Source organism: Papio anubis, chromosome 8, assembly GCF_008728515.1.
Source record: "Papio anubis isolate 15944 chromosome 8, Panubis1.0, whole genome shotgun sequence".
Lineage (NCBI taxonomy): Eukaryota > Metazoa > Chordata > Mammalia > Primates > Cercopithecidae > Papio > Papio anubis.
In genome coordinates, this window is record NC_044983.1 from 104,649,400 (window position 1) to 104,671,598 (window position 22,199).

General features: G+C 38.1%; 2 protein-coding genes across 5 annotated transcripts in view; one reads left to right on the forward strand and one right to left on the reverse strand.

The window, feature by feature from the left end:
- NUDCD1 (NudC domain containing 1) overlaps window positions 1-5,695 on the reverse strand; it is a 91,131-nt gene extending 85,436 nt beyond the window's left edge. Inside the window, exon 1 of one of the 2 annotated variants that reach the window (XM_003903073.4) lies at window positions 5,346-5,695. In XM_003903073.4, the coding sequence (XP_003903122.2) occupies window positions 5,346-5,463 (118 nt within the window). In that variant the 5' untranslated portion in view covers window positions 5,464-5,695. The remainder of the gene's footprint in view (window positions 1-5,345) is intronic. The other variant, XM_017962232.3, reaches the window with a different exon arrangement.
- ENY2 (ENY2 transcription and export complex 2 subunit) lies at window positions 1,450-15,581 on the forward strand. 3 transcript variants are annotated; one of them, XM_021942565.2, is made up of 5 exons: window positions 1,450-2,067; window positions 7,571-7,647; window positions 10,728-10,798; window positions 11,931-12,005; window positions 15,104-15,581. In XM_021942565.2, exons 2-5 carry the CDS (start codon window positions 7,580-7,582, stop codon window positions 15,178-15,180), a joined length of 291 nt encoding a protein of 96 aa, XP_021798257.1. In that variant the 5' UTR covers window positions 1,450-2,067; window positions 7,571-7,579; the 3' UTR covers window positions 15,181-15,581. The 3 variants fall into 3 exon arrangements, with proteins under 3 accessions (XP_021798257.1, XP_021798256.1, XP_021798255.1); XM_021942564.2 differs by lacking the exon at window positions 1,450-2,067 and adding an exon at window positions 5,716-5,855 and having other exon boundaries at window positions 15,104-15,389; XM_021942563.1 differs by lacking the exon at window positions 1,450-2,067 and adding an exon at window positions 5,781-5,927 and having other exon boundaries at window positions 15,104-15,389.
- Window positions 15,582-22,199: the final 6,618 nt, after the last annotated feature.

Sequence of the window (22,199 nt, forward strand, 5' to 3'; positions counted from 1 at the left end):
CATCCAATCAAACATTACCAGGTATGCAAAGAGGAAAGAAAACGAAATCCATAATGAAGAGAATTACCAATCAATAGAAGCCAATATAAAACTGACATGGAAGCTACAATTCACAGAACAAGATGTAAAAACAATTACTGCCAAGTGTACTCCATGTATGTTCAAAATAAATAAGTAGAAGCAAAAAAGATGCAAAAGATTTAAGTCAAACTTCTAGATGTGAATATTGCAATGTCCACGATGAAAAATATACCAGATGGGATTAACAAGAGATTAATATTGTTTAAAAAAAAAAAAGATAAACTAAACTAAAGGCATGAAAATGGAAATTATTGGCAATAAAACAGAAAAAAAGTATAAAGAAAAAATGAAACGGGCATTCATGAGCTGAGGCCAACTTCTGTGATCTAAAAATGTGTAACTGGAGTCTTCAAAGGAGAGAACAGGGGGAAAAAAATTGGAAGAAATAATGGCCAAAATATTACCATTGATCTTGACAAAAACTATATGTTCACGGTTTATAGCCCAACAAACCCCAAATGTAAGAATCATAAAGAAAACCACAGCTGGGCACAATATTACCAAACTGCTAAAAACCAATGTAAAAGAGAAAAATCTTAAAACAGAAGAAAACAGGCATGTTATGTATACAGCAACAAAGATAGGGTAATGTGAGATTTCTCATCAGAAACAATACAAGCAAGAAGACTGAGGCTATTAACTTTAAAGCACTGAAAGAAAAACTGTCAACCTAGAATGCAGAAGGAGCAGAGAGATGTTTACAGAAGAGCACGAGGAAACTTTGGAGATGACAGCTAAATTTAGTATCTTGATTGTGGTGATGATTTCACGGGTGTATACATGTATCACAACTTGTTAAGTTGTACACTTTAAATTTGTAGTTTATTGTCAATTATGTCTTCATAAAGTTGTTTAATCTGTAAGACAAATTTATCTCCTACTAACCAGGTATGCTCCAACCCTGGAGATAAAGCATTGAAAATGATGGGGGCGAGCGCTGGTGGCTCACGCCTGTATTCCCAACTTTGGGAGGCCAGTGAGCCGGATCACAAAGGTCAGGAGATCGAGACCATGAGTGAAACCCGTCTCTACTAAAATAGAAAAAAGAATTAGCGGGCACAGTGAAGCTGAGCGCCTGTAGTCCCAGCTTCTTCCGGGGAGGCTGAGGCAGGGGAGAATGGGCGTGAACCGGGCCCGGGCTTGCAGTGAGCGAGATTGCGCCCACTGCACTCCAGCCTGGCGACAGAGCAAGACTCGTCTCAAAATGATGGGCACGGGACCCTTCAATACAAAATCAATAATCTTAGCAAAGAAAACATACTGGATGCTACGAAGTATGATAAAGTCTATGAAGTACTGGTTACTATGACAACATATAGTACAGATTCTATAGTGCAGATTCTAACTAGTCAAGAAAGGAATCCCTGAGGAAGTAATATGTAAGCCAACATGAAAGAATGAAATACGAATTAGCTAGATGAAATATAGGTGGGAAACATATAAAAACATATAAAAAGACATGTACTAAATGAAGGTTCTAGGAAAAGGATACTTATAAATGCCTAGGAAGGGAATTGCCAGATCAAAAGGCAATTATAATTTGATTAAAAATAAGTTCTTTGTTTAGTTCTTTGGAACAGAAAGACAGTGACATTTACTGCTTACGTAGCAAAGGAAATTTTGCTACAACTTAATAACATTATTTAAGACAAGAGAATAAGCTTCATTGCATCAAGTTCTTGACACCAGAGACCATGTTATCTTTACATCTTAAATGCAGTGTTTGTTGTAGCCAAGGTGACCATCAAAGGTTTGCGGAACTAAAGTGAACTCCTTCAGTTAGAATAAAAGAAATCAAATTATCAGGAGCTCCTCAATTATGCTTCACTATCTCTAGAAATGACAGTTTTTAAAAGAAATAATCTCTTTTTCATCATCCTCAAGTAATTCTTAACGAAAAACTCACCATGTGAACTATTGCAAAAGCCTGCTATTTGCTGTCTGCAGTACTCTCATCTTCCAAACTCAATCTCCACAGAGTCTGAGGTAAGCTTCTTAACTCCCAAATCTTAAGTAAAAGGCCCTTTTACTTAAAATATGGTACACATATACCATGGAATACTATGCAGCCATAAAAAGGAAAACAATCATATCCTACACAGGGACATGGATGGAGCTGGAAGCCACTGTCCTCAGCAAACTAATGAAGGAACAGAAAACAAAACACCACATGTTCTCACTTGTAAGTGAGAGCTGAACAATCAGATCACATGGACACAGGGAGGGGAACAACATACACTGGGACCTGTCAGAGGATGTGGTAGCGGGAGGGAGAGCATTAGGAAAAATAGCTAATGCATGCTGGGCTTAATACCTAGGTGATGGTATTAGGTGCAGCACACCACTTACCTATGTACCAAACCTGCACATCCTGCACATGTACCCCAGAACTTCAAAGAGAAAAAAAAATCAGTCAGGAGCAGTGGCTCAGGCCTGTAATTCCAGCACTTTGGGAGGCCGAGGTAGGTGGATCGCGAGGTCAGGAGTTCAAGACCAGCTTGGCCAAGATGGTAAAACTCCATCTCTACTAAAAATACAAAAATTAGCTGGGCTTGGTGGCAGGCACTTGTAATCCCAGCTACTCCAGAGGCTGAGGCAAAGGACTGCTTGAACCCAGAAAGCAGAGTTTAAAGTGAGCTGAGATCGTGCCACTGCATTCCAGCCTGGGCGACAGAGTGAGACTCCATCTCAAAAAACAAAACAAAACAAAAACAAAAACAAACAAACAAAAAAATTAGCTGGGCATGGTGGCAGGAGCCTGTAATCCCAACTACTCGGGAGGGTGAGGCAGGAGAATCGCCTGAACCTGGGAGGCAGAGGTTGCAGTGAGCCGAGATCACACCACTGTGGTCCAGCCTGGGCAACAGAGCAAGACTCAGCCTCAAAAAAAAAAAAATCTTCAAATGGCACCTGATATCCTCCAGTTGTACATCCCAAACACAGAATCTAAGATTAACGCTGATGAAATGAGTATAGAATAAGGACAACTTTGTGAGTTTTTTCTAAAGTTAAAGTATTCAATGGATTGTTTATTGTGAGATTTTGCTTCCTGCTTTTTTGGTGTTAAAATATCCTTTTGTTTATGAAAAGATGGGTGAGTACATGATAGTTTTTAAGAAACATCTCCACCTAGTAAACAGAAAAGTTGACAGAACTATGGCAGCTGAGTTTTATATTATAGTGGCTCAAGACAAAGATGTCAGGGAAACACTGAATGACCGGAAATAAAAAGACAAACAGGGCAGTCACTGATCTATCTCTTCTCACTTTCCCAGACGTTTTGCTCCAGCAATGTAAGAGTGCAAGGATATCCAGCATACAACCTATTAATTATTTTCCTTTCCTCATATTTTCCTATGAATGGAATGCCCTCAACAATTTCTTCTTTTCTTCATATACTCAATTTATTGAGTACCCACTACGTGCCAAGCACTAGATACAGGGTAGTGAGCAAAAGGAAAACATCACTGTTTTCAAGGAACTCATAGTCTAGTGGAGGAAACAAGACAACAAATCAAGATAGAATTTAAAAGGCCAATAAATACTGTCTTATGGAGAATGCAATGACGAAACCCAAAAGTGAAGGCAGGAAGGCTAGTCAGGAGGCTACTACAGTTCAGGTAAGAGATAACTCTGATTTGGACTAGGGTGGAGGCCTGGAGATATCAAAATGTGGAGTTGACCAGACTTGCTACCAAGTAGACAGTGGCTAAAAGAGAGAAACCCCAAATGACTCCAGCACAAGTGTCTCTTGGAACCAAGCTGGGCTAGTCGGCTAAAGGATAAGAGACCACAAGGAGAAGAGTCAAGAAGAGACCATGTGAAAGAATCTTGCACCAGCCTATAGTCTGAGACCCTACCCCCACCCTCCAAACATATGAGGAAATGCAGCCAAATGAGCAGAGCTTCCTAGCAGATCCATTACTGAACAAAGATGCATCAATGAGCCCAACTAGGACTAGAAGAACCACTCAGCTGACAGACCCGTAGACTTCTGAGCAATAATAACGGCTTCTTGTTTTGAGACACTGAGTTTTGGCTTCACTTTCCAATGCACTAGCTAACTAAACATGGTGATACCATCTACGGACACATGGGGTGACTGGAAGAAACACGGTGGCAAAGAGGAAAAGGAAGCAAATAAAAAGAAAAATCAAGCTTATCCTCTCTCATCCTAGTCAACTCTTACCTACCCTTCAAAGCTCAACTTAGATATTAACTCCTCCAAGAAGCCTTCCCAGATCCCAAGCTAGTTTAGGAAAGATGTTCAAGTACTATCATTGTATTTTGTACATATCCCTATCACTGCCTCCCCATATTGTTTTACAATTATCTGTTTACAATTTTCTTCCTAACGAGTTAATAGTCCTCTTATGGAAGGTGTCTTGCTCATGTTGATATCATCAGCACGTAACACAACACATGCACTCAGTAAATAGTGCTGAATTTAATAAATCAATTAGCAAAAACTTGTTTTACACTTAAATGTTTGTTATTATAATTAACTCTAGATCACTACTTCTCAAAGCGTGACCTCTGAAAACATGCCTCAGAATCAGCAGGGGTGTGTATTTTAAAATGCAAATCTCTGGGTTCTACCATAACGACAACACCGTTAAGTTGTAAAAACGAGAGTAAGGATATTCTACCCCGCTACAGATAAAACAAGGAGTAGCAGCGTGGGAGTAAATCGACTTTTCCTCACTATCTTCTAGAGCTGTTCTCTACCACAGAGTTCTTAATGTGCCAGGAACTGAGTAATTACAAATGCTATGACTGGAATGTAGTTTCTCTTCTAGGAAACGGCTCTCGGTCAGAGGAAACAGGAGCTGTGGGTCCTCCAAGGAGGTGTGGTTTCTCAACGCACACGTTCACAAGGGAAGCTCCAGGAGGAAGGAACGTTCTCAGCGTCCCCCGAAACAGGAGCCAGGCTGTGAACACACAGCGGCCAGGGCCCCAGGCAGCAACCGCACGCCAGCCCTCAGCCCTCAGCTCTCAGTCCTCAGAGGCTGGGCTGCTGAGCGGAGGGGGCCCAGGGTCCCGTTACCGAAGAGTGCGCAAAGGCGGCTCCCACCAGGTTCTGGGATGGGCATCATTCCCCAGAAGCAGCGGCCTCCGTGAGTCCACCCAAGCCGGACCGGCCGTGAGGAAGGCCACGGTGGCTTCGCTTGCCCGTCAGAAAGAAAGAAATTGCGGGAAGGGTCGGGCCAGAGGCAACCGAAGGGGGAAAGGAACTGAGTACCAAAGGCGCCGCCGCTTCCCACCTGCGTCAAGCTCCAGCTGGTAACAAGGCAGCGGCTCAAGAGAGAGCTTGTAACCCTCGAAGCGGGGATCCAACAGAGGTCTCTTCACTCGTAGGGAGCAATTAGCCGCCACCTCCATCGCTTTCCAGGGTCGCAGCGTGAGAATTAATAAACCCCTTGTTGAAAGGTCCGCGCTTCACGCCTCGCACAGAGACTGGGAAGCAGCGTGGTTCCCATCCCAGAAAACACTGCGGTGCGAACTGCCTTCTGGGAAATGTAGTCTCCGTGAAAAAGTTGAGGTTGTTGCATGCTGGGCTATGTAGTTCTCCTGGTACTTACCGCCCGCGCGACGGCAAGGTCTGAACTATCTTACCCAGAGGCCCTAGCGACCAGGAGGCGGCCCGCGCTGGTTAAATTCTCACATTATAGGCAGGGTGGCGAGACCCCGCCCCGGAAATGCGTGTTCTAGCTTTCTGTGTGCTTAGGTGCCCGAGCTACTGAGGGTCTAAGTCCGGGCAGCCGAAGAGTGTGGTAGGTAACGGTCGTCAGCGCAAGGGTCATTTCGTCGCTGGGAAGGGACGGCCCTCGCCCGCGGTGATGGTGGTGAGCTATGCCTGTGGTCCTCAGGGCCGGGACCCGGGCCCAGCCCAGGCTCCTTTCGATGTACTGTCTTTCGTTAGCGTCCCCGACCCGCGCTCGCGGGCCTGTAGGGCTCTCCGACAGGGCGTGCTACCGGAGTTGGCCTGAAGCCAGTCCTCGCTTTGTTTTCTGGCTCCTCCCCTCCCGCCTCTCCCGCTGTCTCCGCCCTGTTCTATTTTCCCTAAGAATGTCTGAACTGGGAGGGATACCCTAGCGCCCGTGTTTTACCAGTGAGAAAACTGAGGCCTTTAAGAATTAAGTGACTTGTCCAAGGTCACTATCCGTATTTTAGGGGCCAAGAGGAGATCAAGTTCAATATTCCAGGAATGGTACTGACTAGACCTTGTAGTTATTTTGAAAATGTTAACCTCCAATTAAAAAAGCAAGCATTTCCTAGTTCTTACTCAACTTCTCCTTTTCCCTGTTCCTCTCAAAAAAGAAAAAAAAATCAACTCTGAAAACTCATTGCCAGTCTGAATTTTCAATAGGCCAGATGGAAGACAACAAAAGTAATCTGAAGTTAGTGACAGATTAGGTGGGAAAACGTTAGTTTACGCCAAGTTTTATTTAAACTTTTAAGTGGCTTGAATGCTTTCAAAACCTAACTTTCCTCTCCTTTTAACATCATTTTGGTTTGGGTTGTCTCTTTTTACTGAAAATTGAGGACTTTGTAAGTTAAGAATTAGTTTGAGATTTGTTTTCTCCTTATCCTACCAGCAATGTGTGTGTAAACAAACACATCCACACACTTACGTTTACCACTTGTAATTGTGGGTTCATCCTAATGAAGAGTAAAGCAAAGCACTTAGAGCCTTATCTAGTAATTTTATTTTTTTAATTAATTAATTTTTTTTTTTTTTTTGAGATGGAGTCTTGCCCTGTCACCCAGGCTAGAGTGCAGCGGCGCGATCTCGGCTCACTGCAACCTCTGCCTCCCGAGTTCAAGCGATTTTCCTGCCTCAGCCTCCTGAGTAGCTGGGATTACAGACGCCTGCCACCAAGCCCGGCTAATTTTTCTGTTTTTAGTAGAGACGGGGTTTCACCATCTTGGTCAGGCTGGTCTTGAACTCCTGACCTCGTGATCCACCTGCCTGGGCCTCCCAAAATGCTGGGATTACAGGCGTGAGCCACCGCTCCCGGCCTGGTAATTTTATTTTTTTACTAATAGTGTTTAATCTTTTTTGATATTTAGTTTATATGACTTCTCCCAATTTTTGGATGCAGTCTGTGCAGAAGTGTTCGGCAGTTATGTTCAGTTTTGGAGCTCCTAGGGTCAAAGTACTTGAGTTCAAAATCTGCCGTTCCACTTTCTATCTCTGTGCCTCAGTTTCCTCATCAGTAAAATACAGATTATGTTATTAATATAAATATATAACAATACGTTCTGGGAATTAAATGTGATGTTTAAAAAAAGCAAACCCCCACAGCATTAGCCCAGTGCCAAGCACATAAGTGTTTAATGAAGAGTAATGATATTGTTCACACACTTGAAATGTATCATCCCTTCAGTTGATAGAATGGCAAATGTGTTAGGATGCCTGCCTAGAGGATTTAGAAGAAAATGCTTTGTAAATGTTCTATATCTGAAAATACATGTTGATGTCCAGGTTAGCAAGATGAACAAAGATGCGCAGATGAGAGCAGCGATTAACCAAAAGTTGATAGAAACTGGAGAAAGAGAACGGTAAGTAATAGATTGTGTTAGTAAATTACATTTTACCATCTTTAATAGTTACTTATAAGAATCTAAACAAGAAATAAAACGTCACTGGAAAGAATTACAATTGACATTATAAAAAGTTTCTATTCCGAATATCTGGAAAAAATAATTTAGGTGTGTTAAGTATTGCAGGACTTGGAGGAAAATGTTGATGTAGAAAGATGAGCAAGAAATGGCTCTTAATTTAACAGAGAAGAAAAAGTACCTGAATTACAATTGGAGACATAATGTTACCTGGGTTTTAACAGGGAGACAACGTTGTGGAACCAGCTTCATTTACCAGGCTCTCAACCTTGGAGCAGCAAGGGCTCTTTCCACTCTCTAAAACACTCTTCCTTCTCTTCCTTTTGAGCTAATTCTAGCTCATCTATCAGGTCTCATTTATATATTGTGTCTTCAAGGAATGTTTTTAAGTCCCAAATACCTTGTTCCATGATAGCATTTAATCAACACTGTATTCTAACAATCTACTTGGCTTATTTGTATCCTCCAGTGTAATCTAAGTTAACACCAAAAACATTGTATACCCAGTATCTAATTTTTTGTGTGGTTCATAATTGGCCAAGTAAATATTTGCAGAATGAACAGGTTTAAAAGTACAAAGAAGGGGCTGAGGAATCAAGAAAGGCTCCCAGAGCCAGGGTTATAAAGTGAGTAAGACAAATATGTATAAGGAAGAGTGGGAATCTTTCAACTCGACCTGGGCATTACGGTGGTCAGGTAAGAGCTCACACAATAATAAGAAGTACATCTGTTGCTGACTTTATTTTTGGATCATGGGAGTCATTAAAAGGTTTTAAGAAAGGGAAAAACTAGATCATGTTTACTCTGTAGGAATCTTACTCTGTTGGTATGGAACTTGGACTTGAAGGGGACAAGATAGATGGCAGAAAAATGAGGTAGAAGATTATATAGGGTTGAAAATGGAAAACTCCAAAAATGGGAAGGATATCTTAGAATTTTAATAAAGTGTAGAAACAGCAACCCTCAAAATGAGGAAAGAGGCATCTGTAACTGCCTTGGGTAGCTTTAGAGGATAGTACTGCTTTTAAGGAGTACGGATTGTGTGTTGTTTTTTTGTTTGTTTTTTCATTCATGCAGCTTCAAGTTACTGAGTTTCTATCATGTGCCATGTCCTGTTAAGGTGTTGGAGGTAACAGTAGTGGACAGAAATGGAGTCTATGTTTTCATGGAGCTTGCATTCTAATGGGAGGAGACAGATAAAAATGTGTAGTATGTCAGATGGTGATGAGCACTAGAGGAACAATAAAACAGAAAATAAAGAGGTGTAATATTTTAGATAGAAAAAAACAAAGAAGAAATCAGAAGGAGGCTGGTGCGGTGGCTCACGCCTATAATCCCAGCAGTTTGGGAAGCCAAGGCTGGTGGATCACGAGGTCAGGAGATTGAGACCATCCTGGCTAACATGGTGAAATCCCATCTCTACTAAAAATACAAAAATTAGCCTTGCATGATGGTAGGCTGTAGTCCCAGCTACTCGGGAGGCTGAGGCAGATGAATCGCTTGAACTTGGAGGCAGAGGTTGCAGTGAGCTGAGATCGTGCCATTTCACTCCAGCCTGGGCCACAAGAGTGAAACTCTGTCTCAAAAAAAAGAAGAAAAAAGAAATCAGAAGGGTATGAGGGAGAGCAGGGACTCTTAAGTTCCTGAGATAGGAACTTGCCTTTCATTTTTGAGGAGCGCAGGGGTGCTAGGGAGACTGAGTAAATTGGGTGAGGGAGAGTGGAGATAAAGTCAGTGGCATAGCTGAGGAGAAGGCAGATCATGAAGGATCATGTAGGCTGTAATAAAGTCTCAGAGTTTTATTCTGAGTATATTGGGAAGGCACTGAAGGTTTTTGAGCAGCAGGAGAACTAAGTGTACAAGGGAAGAAGCAGGGGGACAACCTAGAATGCTATGGTAATATTCTAGAGAAGAGATGATGGCTTGAACTAGGGTAGTAATGGCAGAGATAGTGAGAAAGGTGAATTCTAGGTGTATGTTTTAAATTGAACCCAATAGGATTTTCTCATAGATAGGATGTGTAGTGTCAAGGCAGCTGAGCAGAAGGATACTACAGAGATTCCTAGTCTGAGAAACCAGACGAATGGAATTACCATTCTCAGAAGAAGAACAAACAGGATGAAGTGGTAGAGAATCAAAAGTTGGATTTTGGCCCTATTAGGTTGAAAGACCTAATTAAATATCAAGGTGAGAATGTCACATAGTGGATGTCTAGGGATAGTGAAAGTGGTTTGCAGGGAAAGAGAATTTGTTTGGGATGTGACGTGTTTAAGCTGAGAAGTTAAATGATTTAGGTTGAGGATTGAAGATTTGTAAAAGTAGGTATGGCAAAAGAATAAGAAAATATTTTATTGCACCTGTGATGCCATTAGTTGCATATACACTGCCACATTTTTGCCATTGAGAAAAAGAAAACACTACCAATTAAATTATGAGGGGCATGCTAATTACTGAATCATTAAAATGTGGGGGGAACAACAGTCTTACAGTCAATGAAATACCATTGTTGTTTTGTAGTTTAGAAGGGCCTGATAGACAGAGGTCAAAGAAGGGGGTAGCCTGTGAAGTTAAAGGTAATGGGGGAAATAGGAGAGCTAAAGGATAAGAAGTTGAGGTTAAAGAATGGATTTTGGAATTTGAAGATTTCAGAGGTGCAGCTGCTCCAAGTTCAGTTAATACTCTCTAGATGTTGTACAAGACCCATGATATTCCTGTTGGTAGAGTACAGTAGAAAGTATGTAACGTGGCCGAAGAATAGAGATCCTTGAAAAGTATTTTAGCCCCTCCACTTCATTTAATTTTACTCATTAAATGAGACCCAGATGAAATGAAAGGCCCAGAATTTAAGTACTTGCATAAGATCAAAGGACTATTTAGCAATAGACCCAAGATTAGGCCACAGTTAAAGTTTTGTAACTGGAAGGCAGGGAATTTTTAGTTGAACACTGAAGCTTTGTTTTACGCATTGCTGTCTAAGATGTTATACGTTGTTCAGTTTGAAAATACTTCTTTTTCAACAGCCTCAAAGAGTTGCTGAGAGCTAAATTAATTGAATGTGGCTGGAAGGATCAGTTGAAGGCACACTGTAAAGGTAATCAGTTTCATTTGAAAGATAAACTAATCCCATTTTTTTCTGATCAGGATTGGTTTGGGGGTTGCTTATTTTAAGGTATATTGAGTACTCAAGCATGATTTTAAACAAATACGGAATTTAATCCTGTAATGGTTTCCTCTTCTCGGTGGCATATGTAGACCCAATTCCCAATTTTTAGAAATTTTATCTGTTTCTGTTAAAACAAGTGAAACATGAGCACTTAAGATTTTCTCTAGTATCAGAATATGGAATCTCATGTCTTTCAGCAACTTTATTGTTTCTTGTGTTTTAACTTAACAAATGGAACACTTTAGGGTTGGCAGACTTATAGAAATTATCTCTCTCCTGTCTTTAACTGAAAATTTGAAAAATTCATCTATGAAATCTCTTAGAATGCACTTAAAAAAAAGTAGAAGGGAAGCTTATTAAATTACTGGGTATTGTTGATGATACCATTTGATAGATTACACATGTCACTAAGGGGAGCCTCCTTTCTGTCTCAGCTTTTGATATAATGGAATTGGATATTTTTAATGAATCCCCATTGTATTGTAATAGTTTCTACAAATAAAAATAATGAACTATTTATATGTTAACTGTAAGAAGGCAATGCGACAAATTAGTAAAACCATAGACTTTAAGGTCATATAGATTTTCATCACTGGAAGAATAGAGCTGGATTTCAACTTAGGGCTGGATGACTTATTTAATCTTTAAGCCTCAGTTGCCTCACCTGTGAAGTGGGAAAATGCCTTGCCCATTAGATCATTGTGAATATTAAATGTTGTAAAGCACCTTGTAGAGATCTAGTAAATATTAATTATAACACTTACAAGTTTTCAGCATTTTACAGATGTTAGATTTGAATATTACAGTTTAAATTTATTTTAAGTGTCACAATTACGTATTAAGTTGCAGGTTATTTAGCCCAGACTTATGAACAGACTTTTATCTTTTAGATCTAAAGAATACTTGATATGTTTGTAAGGTTGAACTAAATTTTCAGTGTCCTTTTTTTAAAAGAACCAGTCTACACTCTAAAAACATGATCTTAACCCTTCCTCTATGAAAATCTTTCTTACAGATAATGATTTTAAATGATATGATTTGTTTTTTGCTTTTGCATAAGAGGTAATTAAAGAAAAAGGACTAGAACACGTTACTGTTGATGACTTGGTGGCTGAAATCACTCCAAAAGGCAGAGGTAAGGAATACAGAGTGTTTTAAAGGAAACATGCTGCAGACGTGATTTTTTTTAAATCTCTTGCTGATTCAGATTTTCTTTCTGTTTTTAAGGAAAAGCGCTACCTACATTGCCTCTTGTAAAGAGTTAAAATTGCCTACCTGCCTCCTAGCATAGTCTGGGAGTAACAAATGAGATACTAGGTTTCAGTGTTCTTGCATTCTAGGATGGTGCACCAGTGCAAGTTGATACAGTTGTTTAAACAAATAATTTTTAAAATACGGGATTCTGTAGCATCAAATATTACATGAAGCTAGGATTTATAAACTTTATCAGATGTGGCATGACTCTACTTAAATATTTAATAATTCAAAGTCTTATTCCAACCCCTGAGTCATCGCTCCTCTATCTCCTTATTAAAAATTAACGAAGGTCTGTCTTCTTAAGTTCACCCTTTAATGCCTTGTTTACGGAAGGCAAAGTTAAGATAGGAAATATTATATTAAAACTGATGATGTGTAGTAAATGTCAGGAGCTACATCATTGTTATCTTAGATATAACTACATTATTTTCATTTACTTTGATAAAGGAGTTGTAACTGGAAGATAAATTAGATGGTCCAAGTTGTTTTGTCACACAGAAATTGTGAAAAGAATTTAAGTGTAAAAAGTAAATAAGTTTGAAAATTATTACTACAGAACATGAATTTTTGAACTCTTCTCTGCTGGGAATAAGCTACAGAATCCCATGGTTCTTTTCAGCCATCTCTTTAGGCCTGTTTACAACTGGAAAACACAACTTTTTCTTCAAGTATGTCTCAGGGAAAGGAAAAAATAATTATTGAAAATAATTGGCCGGGTGCAGTGGCTCAAGCCTGTAATCCCAGCACTTTGGGAGGCCAAGACGGGTGGATCACGAGGTCAGGAGATCGAGACCATCCTGGCTAACACGGTGAAACCCCGTCTCTACTAAAAAAATACAAAAAACTAGCCGGGCGAGGTGGCGGGCGCCTGTAGTCCCAGCTACTCGGGAAGCTGAGGCAGGAGAATGGTGTAAACCCGGGAGGCGGAACTTGGAGTGAGCTGAGATCCGGCCACTGCATTCCAGCCTGGGCGACAGAGCGAGACTCTGTCTCAAAAAAAAAAAAAAAAAAAAAAGAAAATAATTATTGTTCCCCTTATGAATTTATATTTTTAAATTTCTCTAAATTCATTTTTTTTTTGTTTTCTTCTGTGACTTACACTTAGTCTGTTAACATTATTTAGGAACCAGCTATACAAGTTAGAAACTACCCTTTGCTTCTCCTTTAATACTTAAACCTTGGCTATTTCAATGTTTTGTAGCTCCCCTGCTAGATAATGAGCAAATAAAGAAAAGAGAAGTAAAAATAGATGTTTTAATTTATGTTCTTAGTCTTCTTAGTGTTGTTAAAAGTAGACATATTTTTTAATACAGTAAAATTGCCGTTTTTATAGTGCACAGTTCTGTGAACTTTATACATATGTATAGGTTCATGTAGCTACCAGTCAGGATACAGAATAAATAGTTCCCTCACCACCAAAACCTACCTCATGGTATTCCTTTATAGTCCCATCTTATTTCAAGGCAACTAACTGATCCTGTTCTCAATCACCGTAATTTTTATTAAAATTATTTTTAGTATACATATTGATTACATTTCCTGTGGACTTGAATTAATTATGTAGTCTTGATTTGTGGGTTGGCTTAAACAGTTTATAAATAAGAATATCTGCCTTATTTGATTTGTATAATTTTTTTATGGAGATACTGAACTGTATCTGAAGTTTTCCATTTCCCCGGAACACAAGTAAATACATTAGAAGTTGTAGTTAACTGCCCCCCCTCCCTTTTCTTTTTTTTGCATTTATGGTTTAATATTTTGAATAGATAATAGTCAAATGGGTCAAAAGTATAACGTATAACAGTTGTAATATTTTGGATTTTTACTAGCTTGGAGTGTATATAAATGTATTATTTCAGTAAAATACAGATTACCTTCTAAAACATATGCCAGTTTATACTCCAGCTAATATAAGAGTGCTCCCTTAGTCTTGCCAACACAGTATTGCCAACACAGTGTGTATGTATACATATATATATTTTTACTTATGTATATACTAATATGTTTGTATATTTTATGTGTATATATACTTAAATATATGTATGTTTTTATATATGTAAAAATATATATACCCTTTTTTTTTTTTTTTTTTTTAGATAGGATCTTGCTCTGTCACCCAGGATGGAGTGCAATGGCATGATCATGGCTTACTGGCCCCGACCTCCCAGGCTTAAGTGATCCTTCTGCCTCAGCCTCCCAAGTAGCTGAGACCACAGACACACACCACCATGCTCCACTAATTTTATTTTTTGTGGAGACAGGTTTTGTCATGTTGCCCAGGCTGGTCTTGAACTCCTGTACTCAGGCAGTCCTCCTGCCTCAACCTTCCAGACTGCTGGGATTACAGGCATAAGCCATCGTACCCAACCAACACAGTATATTATTGACCTTTGTATTTTTTCCTGTGATTGGTAAAATATACTATATGAATGTGGTTTTAATTTCCTTTCTCTTCTGAGATTCAGACACTTTTGTGTTCAAGAACTCTCCTTTTCTTCATCTCTTTTGCTCACGTTTCTGTTAGCCTTTTAAACTTTTCCTTGTTGGTGTGAAACAACTGTATAGTAGAAAGATCAGCCCTTTTCTGTAAGAACATTTCCTCAGTTTTTATCTTTTGGCCTTGCTTATGGTGATTTTTCATTAAGCATAAGTTGTTACTGTGTTTTAATCAAATTCATCCATCTGTTATAGCCTCTGTATTTAAAAATGGTCTTCTTTACTCCTAGTTTAGAAGAATTTTCTCCTGTTTTCTTTCATCAACATGCAGTGCATTTAGGCATTGGATAGTTCATTTAAAATAATGAATTGCAAGAAGACACTTTTCTTTGTCAGATAACTTTACCTACTTTTTTAATTGACCATGAGGGTTATTTATGAAATTCTTATGTTGTTTACCCTGAGCAAAATGTCAGATCTTAAAGTGACATGTATTAATTGGAACCTTCTTACTCTTATTTTTTTATTTTTGTTTTTCAGCCCTGGTACCTGACAGTGTAAAGAAGGAGCTCCTACAAAGAATAAGAACATTCCTTGCTCAGCATGCCAGCCTTTAAGATTGAATTAGATTGTGTTGTTGTGGTTTTATTTCTGAAAGTAAAACTTGCCATAAATTAGAAAACAGTTTCCCAAAATAAAATCCTTTTTTGTATGATGGTATACAGTTTTCAGTAATGATGTATACATTGTATTGATTTTTTTCCCTAAATGTGTTATTTTAATAAATATCTCATGAATGAGTTTGAAGTTTGCTTGGATTTTGAAATGAATGGGACTTTGTCTTTATTACTAATTCACCAAATTTGTTGAGAGCAAGAGCAATTAATGTAGTGTAAGTATTTAGTATGTACAGTTCTCTGTGTTAACAGCTGAGAGGTAAGCAACCTTTTCTGACTGCATATGGTGTATTCCTCTTTTGAGTCCCCATAATATTTTATAAATTGTAATGCCCCATCTTGTACTACAGTTGTCTTATTCGTATTGTTTATAAACTCTGAGGGTTAGGACTGGGTCGTACTCATCTTTATGTGCCTTCCTTATGCTTCAAAGAATTTACCATCTAATGGAAGAGAACATTTGCAAGTTGACTCCATATCAAGCTCCTTCCACATACTCTACTCATCCGAACTTTGAATGCAGAATCTTTAAATTGCATCCCCACATACTAAGGTCAAGAAAGAACTTAATGGGAAGTAATCTCCACCCATTAGCTTTACCCTGACATCAGGATTGCCAAATCCAATGGACTCTTGTCTATTCTTATGTGACTTCTGCTGGAAAATGTGAATGTTGACCATCCTGCCACTTGGAACTCTCTTCCCACTCCTCACATTGCTTTTTCTACCACTGGAAGTTCCTTCTGTTTCTTGTGGAGTACCTTTTGCTGTCTGGGACTTGTAGATAATGGTGTTTCCTAGGGCTCCCTCCAGGGCCCTCTGCCTCACTAACTGGATATACTTTTCCTGGGCAAATCCCAGGAAACTTGCGTCAGACCGTGACTTCAAATACAGGTTGATAAATTTGTGTCTCCAAACCAAACTTCATCCTAGACTCCAGACCCAGAGACCCAACTGCTATGGATCAGCTTTTTAGGATATCCTCACTTCAAACTGACCTTACCTAAAGTAATGACTTTTTCCCGCAATAACTGCCCATGCTATATTCCGTATTTCTGGATGGTACCTCCTCCCTATATAGATTATCTGAGGAGCTTACCGAAATGCTGATTCTGAAGATGAGGGGCATGACTTCAGATTCTGTATTTCTGCCTAGTACCCAACTGGTGCTCATGCTGCTGATTGAGAACCACTTTTGAGTATAGCAAGGCTCTAAATTATCCACTGCGTGCCCTCATAATTGTCTTAGTTCAAGTCCAGATTATTGCAGTAGACTTAGTATTTCTTTGCCGTAGTTGATTTGTGCCCGCTCCAGTATCTGTTCCACCCTGTTGCCTAAGTGGCCTTAGTAAAATTCAAGTCTCGTTATTTTATTCCCCTGCTTGGAATTTCTCAATGTAGAATGAAACTCATTCAGCATTAACACCTAGGCCCTTCTTGATCTGACATCTTGTTTCTTTAGTTAGACTAAAGAATCCCCACTATAAAGTTGTTTCATCCCTAAGTACCTTTGAAAATCCATCAACCTAGAAGCCCGCTTTCTCATTTGTTTCTCATCCTGTTTGCCCTTCAAAGTTCAGCTTTAGTTGCTAAAACATTCAGACATTCCTCTATCTGACTTAGAACCCACGCCCCCACTGGGTTTGTTTGGTTTTTTTTTTTTTTTATAGGAAGCAGCTATGTGTAATTCCTCTTCAACACAGTAGTTCTTGAACTTTTGCAGGCCTCTCCTGGGGAGGAGGAAATGGCTTCTCTGACTGTATGATCTTATTTGTGGATGAATGGGCAAGGGAACAAATGAAGGAACAAACAAGTGAATGAACAGTATGGGAGTATGAGAAAAGGTATAAATTGAGTATAGCTGAGAAAAGGATTCAAATTGATCTTTGTTTCACTGTTCCAAACACAATTTCATCTTTATGATGAATTTAAAGTGTAGTCTTTGAACCAACTGGGTTTAATTATGTAAAGTTTTGAGCCTGAGACAAGCACACAATCTCAAAACCTACCCAAATGAGTTTTTTGTTTCACTTCATCTCTTGTAAAACAATGTTCTAAAGTAAGTGATAGGGATGCTCATCATTCTGCTACCTGTCATCACAATGAAAACAATCAAATAGTACACAGGAAAGGTGAGAAATAGAGGATAGTTCTTATTTCACAGTACTGTATATGGAAATAAACCAAATTTGCTCATAGAGATGCTATTTTATTACCTCAAAAATATATAAAAATGAAAACATTATGAAAATATTTTAAAATGAGATTTAAAAATAACTGAATTGAGAATATCACAGCAATTTAGAATACTAAGGAGCATAGCTTTAAAATGATAGTGCTGAGAACTCCCCACCGCTACCCCACCACCTATAGGCTTCTTTGACATCTTACAAATGTTCTCTAGTTTGTATCTAGAATCACTTATATCTTTCAAATAAACCAACTTTGTGAACATCTTGACTCACATGATTGATTTCTGTAAGCTAGGAATATATTCTTTAAATTCTTCCACCCTTTCATGCTCAGTGTTGGAAATTCAATAGGATTATTGTTAAATGACTGTACCAGGTGAGTAAAATACTAATTAGGATTACTGTAAGCTTCTCGTATAGGATTAAAGAAGACCCAACTAAATTATTTATGTCATCACTTTGCTTTGGCATTATAAATGTATCATTTGGTTGAGCAGTGCCAAACTAGGAAATGGTGATACTGGGGATTGGTAATTGGATATGGGACTTTTCATAACTTGATCAAAAGCTCCATCCAACTGAAGAGAGCTATGACAGCTGTTCAGTAGCTGATGTTGGAAATGATCCTCTGTGTGTGTGTGTGTGTAAAACCCATCTTGTAAATGACTCATGTTACTCAATGACTTCATAAAACCCCTCATGTTTACCATTAGAAATCACACAAAAGTCATTGGATGAATCTGCCAAGGAAACTAATGGGTGCAATTAATGCAGGTTCTAGTCTCATCTCTGGTACTGAATTACCAGGTAAGACTGACCCTTCTGCCTCAGTTTCCTTATCTGCATAATATGTCTGATAGTGCTTACCTGAAAGGAATGCAAATAATAAAACAAATATTATTAATAGAATAAACAAAAAGTAATACGGATTCAAGTTATTTTATAAATAATTTAAAAATAGATTATTTACAATGTGTTTTCTAGTTGTTCAGAGATACAGTACGTGAATTACACCTGTGTGGAAAATAGCTACTTTTATTTTTTAGGAATGCCTAATATTAATTAACATAAGAATATCTACAAAAATGAAGATGAACAATAACTTGATTGAAATAGAATAAATATCACTATAGTAGAGCACTTAGTCATTTTTGCCTTTGTTCTGTTATGAAGTTCTCTATGACATGGACTGCATCTTATTTATCTTTGAATTTGCAATGTCTAATAAATTTCTGATAAGTAAGTGTGCAAAAGAGAAAAATTTGGCATGTTCCAGTTTATTCTAGGCTTCAAATTATATTTGATTATACTGTCATCAGCCACAAGAGGGCACTTGAAGCCAGTATTTTGGTCCTCCCTGGGGCTCTAACTGAATTGTGTATTCTTTCTTTTTTTTTTTTTTTTTTTTTTTTTTGTTTCTTAGTACAGAATGTTTATTAAATGGTAGCTATTTTTATAAACATAGGCAAAAGATCTCATACATTTAGGTAACACCTGAGGTTATCAAATATTTTGTGTATTTATTTATTTAAGTGGATATAGCATATTAAATTTATTAAGTGTAATTATAAATGTAAGAAAGAAAAAATATTTCAGTATCTTAAAGAAGGGGATGCGAACCTTCCAGTGACATTGAATGTGCAACCTCATGAAACAAAGATACATTCATACAATAGAACCCAAAAACAGCAAAAGTGGCTTAGGGCCACCCATGTCAGAGGGATGAATATCACACATAGGGTACACACAGTAGTTTCATAAGAATACATCTAGTGTATTTGTTGTACACCAGTGTACCTCTAGTGTAAAGTTGTACATCTAGTGTACAGTTATTGCCCATATTAGTGAATTGATTCTCAAACCCAAATCTGCTTTCTAACCCAGGTACTGGAGCTACTCCCTGATACCGGAGCTGCACTTTCTGAACATTTCTCCTTTGTCAGCTGGCACAATCATAGGCTTGTTAACAGAGGATGCAATAGCAAAGATCAGTGGCCATAGCAAAGGAGCTTCTCTTCCTGGTGCCAGTGCTTTTTCTGAAGATGGGCCTGCCGGCGATCGGCCTGTTGGATTTCCGTGGCCTTCACCTTAGAGTCCCTCATTGAGAGCTCTTCCTCTCCTTTGCTCTCTGGTGAGAATCCCCAGCATTATTGGGCCATTTTCTGTAGACTAGCCATGCTCTGCTGACGTCTTTCTGTGAGTTCTTCTGTCACTCCGTAAGCTTCTTATTCTTCACGCTACTTTCCCTCTGGCAGGCTGCATGTATCTACGGCAGCCACATTTCTCCAATGTATTCTTTCAAACAGATCCGCTTCCAATTCAGTCCAGCCAGCCAGCTTTTTCAAGATGAAAGTGTTACTGAATTAAAACTTAATGTGAGGACTTCAGAAAGTGCTTCTTGTATAAATTAAGATGAAGCTACTGTGTGATGTAGATATTGTTTAGCTGGGATCGTTTTCTGAAGTCAATTCAGCAATTCAAGCAAGAAGATGATTTAAATAGCATACACTGCTACTGAAATAGTCTATTTCACTTACTTTATCAATAATAATAAAAAGCATGTTAAATTCTTAATGAAAATGAAAGAAAAATAATTTTCAGTGTTTATTTTCCTTGCTGTACCTTTCTCATAGCCTTTTTTAAAGGTAATAATATTCATATTTTCCTTTTTAAATCTGTATCACTTTATCAAAACACACACACACACACACACACACACACACTACGAATATAGCCTTATATTATGCCAAAACCCTGTGGCCACTGAATGAATGTTGACTTTTGATTACAATGGTAAAAAACGTCAATAAACAAAGGCATGTAGAACCTGCAGTCCTGGTGCTGCGTTGTTCATTAAGTAATTTTGAGTACAGGAGTTGGTGTCAGTGCTTATCACATCCATTAATGCCTCGCCTTTGTGCCTGGGATCACTAGAATTAAATGATAAAAAATGGCTTTCAGTTGCCGTATAACTTTTTACCTTAAAATATTTTGTTGAGGGCACACCCTTGATAATTTATCCCTCATAGACAGCTATGTATATCAAACTTGGGCTTTTGCTGGGCTAAGAGCTACAGAGTAGAATACTGGAAATAGAAATGTTTATTAAACCATACCTGCCTGATATGCAGGTAATTTAAGTAATGATATATATTGTCTGATTTGAGGAGCATTCAGTTGGGCTGAGTTACTGACAGTATGTGAGTGAGTGCTCTGGTTCTCTTCTCAGTTCTACCATTAAGGTGGTTAATAATTTCATTATCATTTGGGAGTTCATGTGACAATTGCCTTTCAACAATGTATCTCAGATTTGCTAGAGATACGGGCAATATAATCAAGTAAAAGAATTATGGGTGCTTCTTTCAAAGGTGTGACCTAAAGTCAAAGTTATAGTAAAGAACTTTACAAATCCATGTGTATATACACACGTACGCACACACGTGGATTTGTGTATATGCTGTACTATTCTTCTAGTAATGGTACTCATAAAATAATTTTGTATGTGGAGTCTATCACCCATATTTCACCTCCTACATAAAAATTGGACTTCCAGGTAGACAAATTTAGTAAAATAGAACAGACATACTTGCTGATTAGTTGCATTTCCTGTGTTTTTGATCTAATTATTTCATTGTATGAAGACTTTTTGAGACCTCCATCGAACTGCCCCTTTATCATGATCATTGCTCCCCGCATGCTCTCACTTCCCTCCTTACCAGCTTAAATTTGGTCATTATTAAGCTTAAAATTGATCGGTTTATCGTTAGAACCTCCTCACTATTAACCTTAACTTCTCTCTGTTTTCTAACCACACACAGTCCTGTCTAAACCTCGCTACTCTGAAAGCCTAGTCCATGCATACACATGTTTATCCGAACTTTGTTGAAGAAAATTACACAACCCTTCCGATAAGTCTCATTTTAAAATAAAAATCACTACATTGTGAAAAAACAATTGGCATGGATTTCTCAAAAAGAAGTCAATGTCATGAAGGAATGAAACACTAAAAAAAAAGAGAGAAAAGTAAAAGCAAAGGCAGGGTTTGTGCTAGATTAAAAGAAAGATATATTAAAGTTTAAAACAATGTGTTATCCTTGATAAATAAACAAAACGCAACTATCTAAAATGTTATTTGGACATTTGGAAAACTGTAAGCATGGACTGTAGTTTCAGTGTTAAATTTCTTGAGTCTTACACTTGTATTTGTGAAGAATGATCCTGTTCCATCTTGAAGTATTTAAGGATGAAGTGCCACATTGTAACTAACTCTCAAATGTTTTAATAGCAAAAACTGGTACTATATGAATAGACTATGAATAGAAAAATGAACAGAAAAAAATTATATATATGGACATAAAGATTTAAAATGTGAATCCAATAGAAGTTTATATACCTACTTATTGTAAATAAGTTTAAAATTTTTCAAAATACAAGTGTGATTTTTTGCTTCATTTTAAAAATGAATAAAATATTACATAAAAATATTTTCTGGTTTGGGTACATTTAATATGTATGGAACAATAATACTATATGTCAGCATTCCTTTTATATCTTTGGATAAATGTTTTATATTATATATGTAACTTGCCTTTATTTTCTATGTTTTCAAAAACCACTTTATTGAGGTATGATTGACATGTAAAAAGCTATACTTATTTAATGCATGTGTCTCAATGAGTTTGGGGATAAGTATATACCTGTGAAACCATCACTACCATCAAGGTCATAGACATATGCAGCATCTCCCAGACTTTCCTCCCCCCACCC

Bases quoted from the DNA above. Each gene is read 5' to 3' on its own strand.
- ENY2 (XM_021942563.1), top strand. The intron at 7,648-10,727 runs GTAAGTAATAGA...CTTTTTCAACAG, and splicing joins GAAACTGGAGAAAGAGAACG to CCTCAAAGAGTTGCTGAGAG. The intron at 10,799-11,930 runs GTAATCAGTTTC...CTTTTGCATAAG, and splicing joins GTTGAAGGCACACTGTAAAG to AGGTAATTAAAGAAAAAGGA.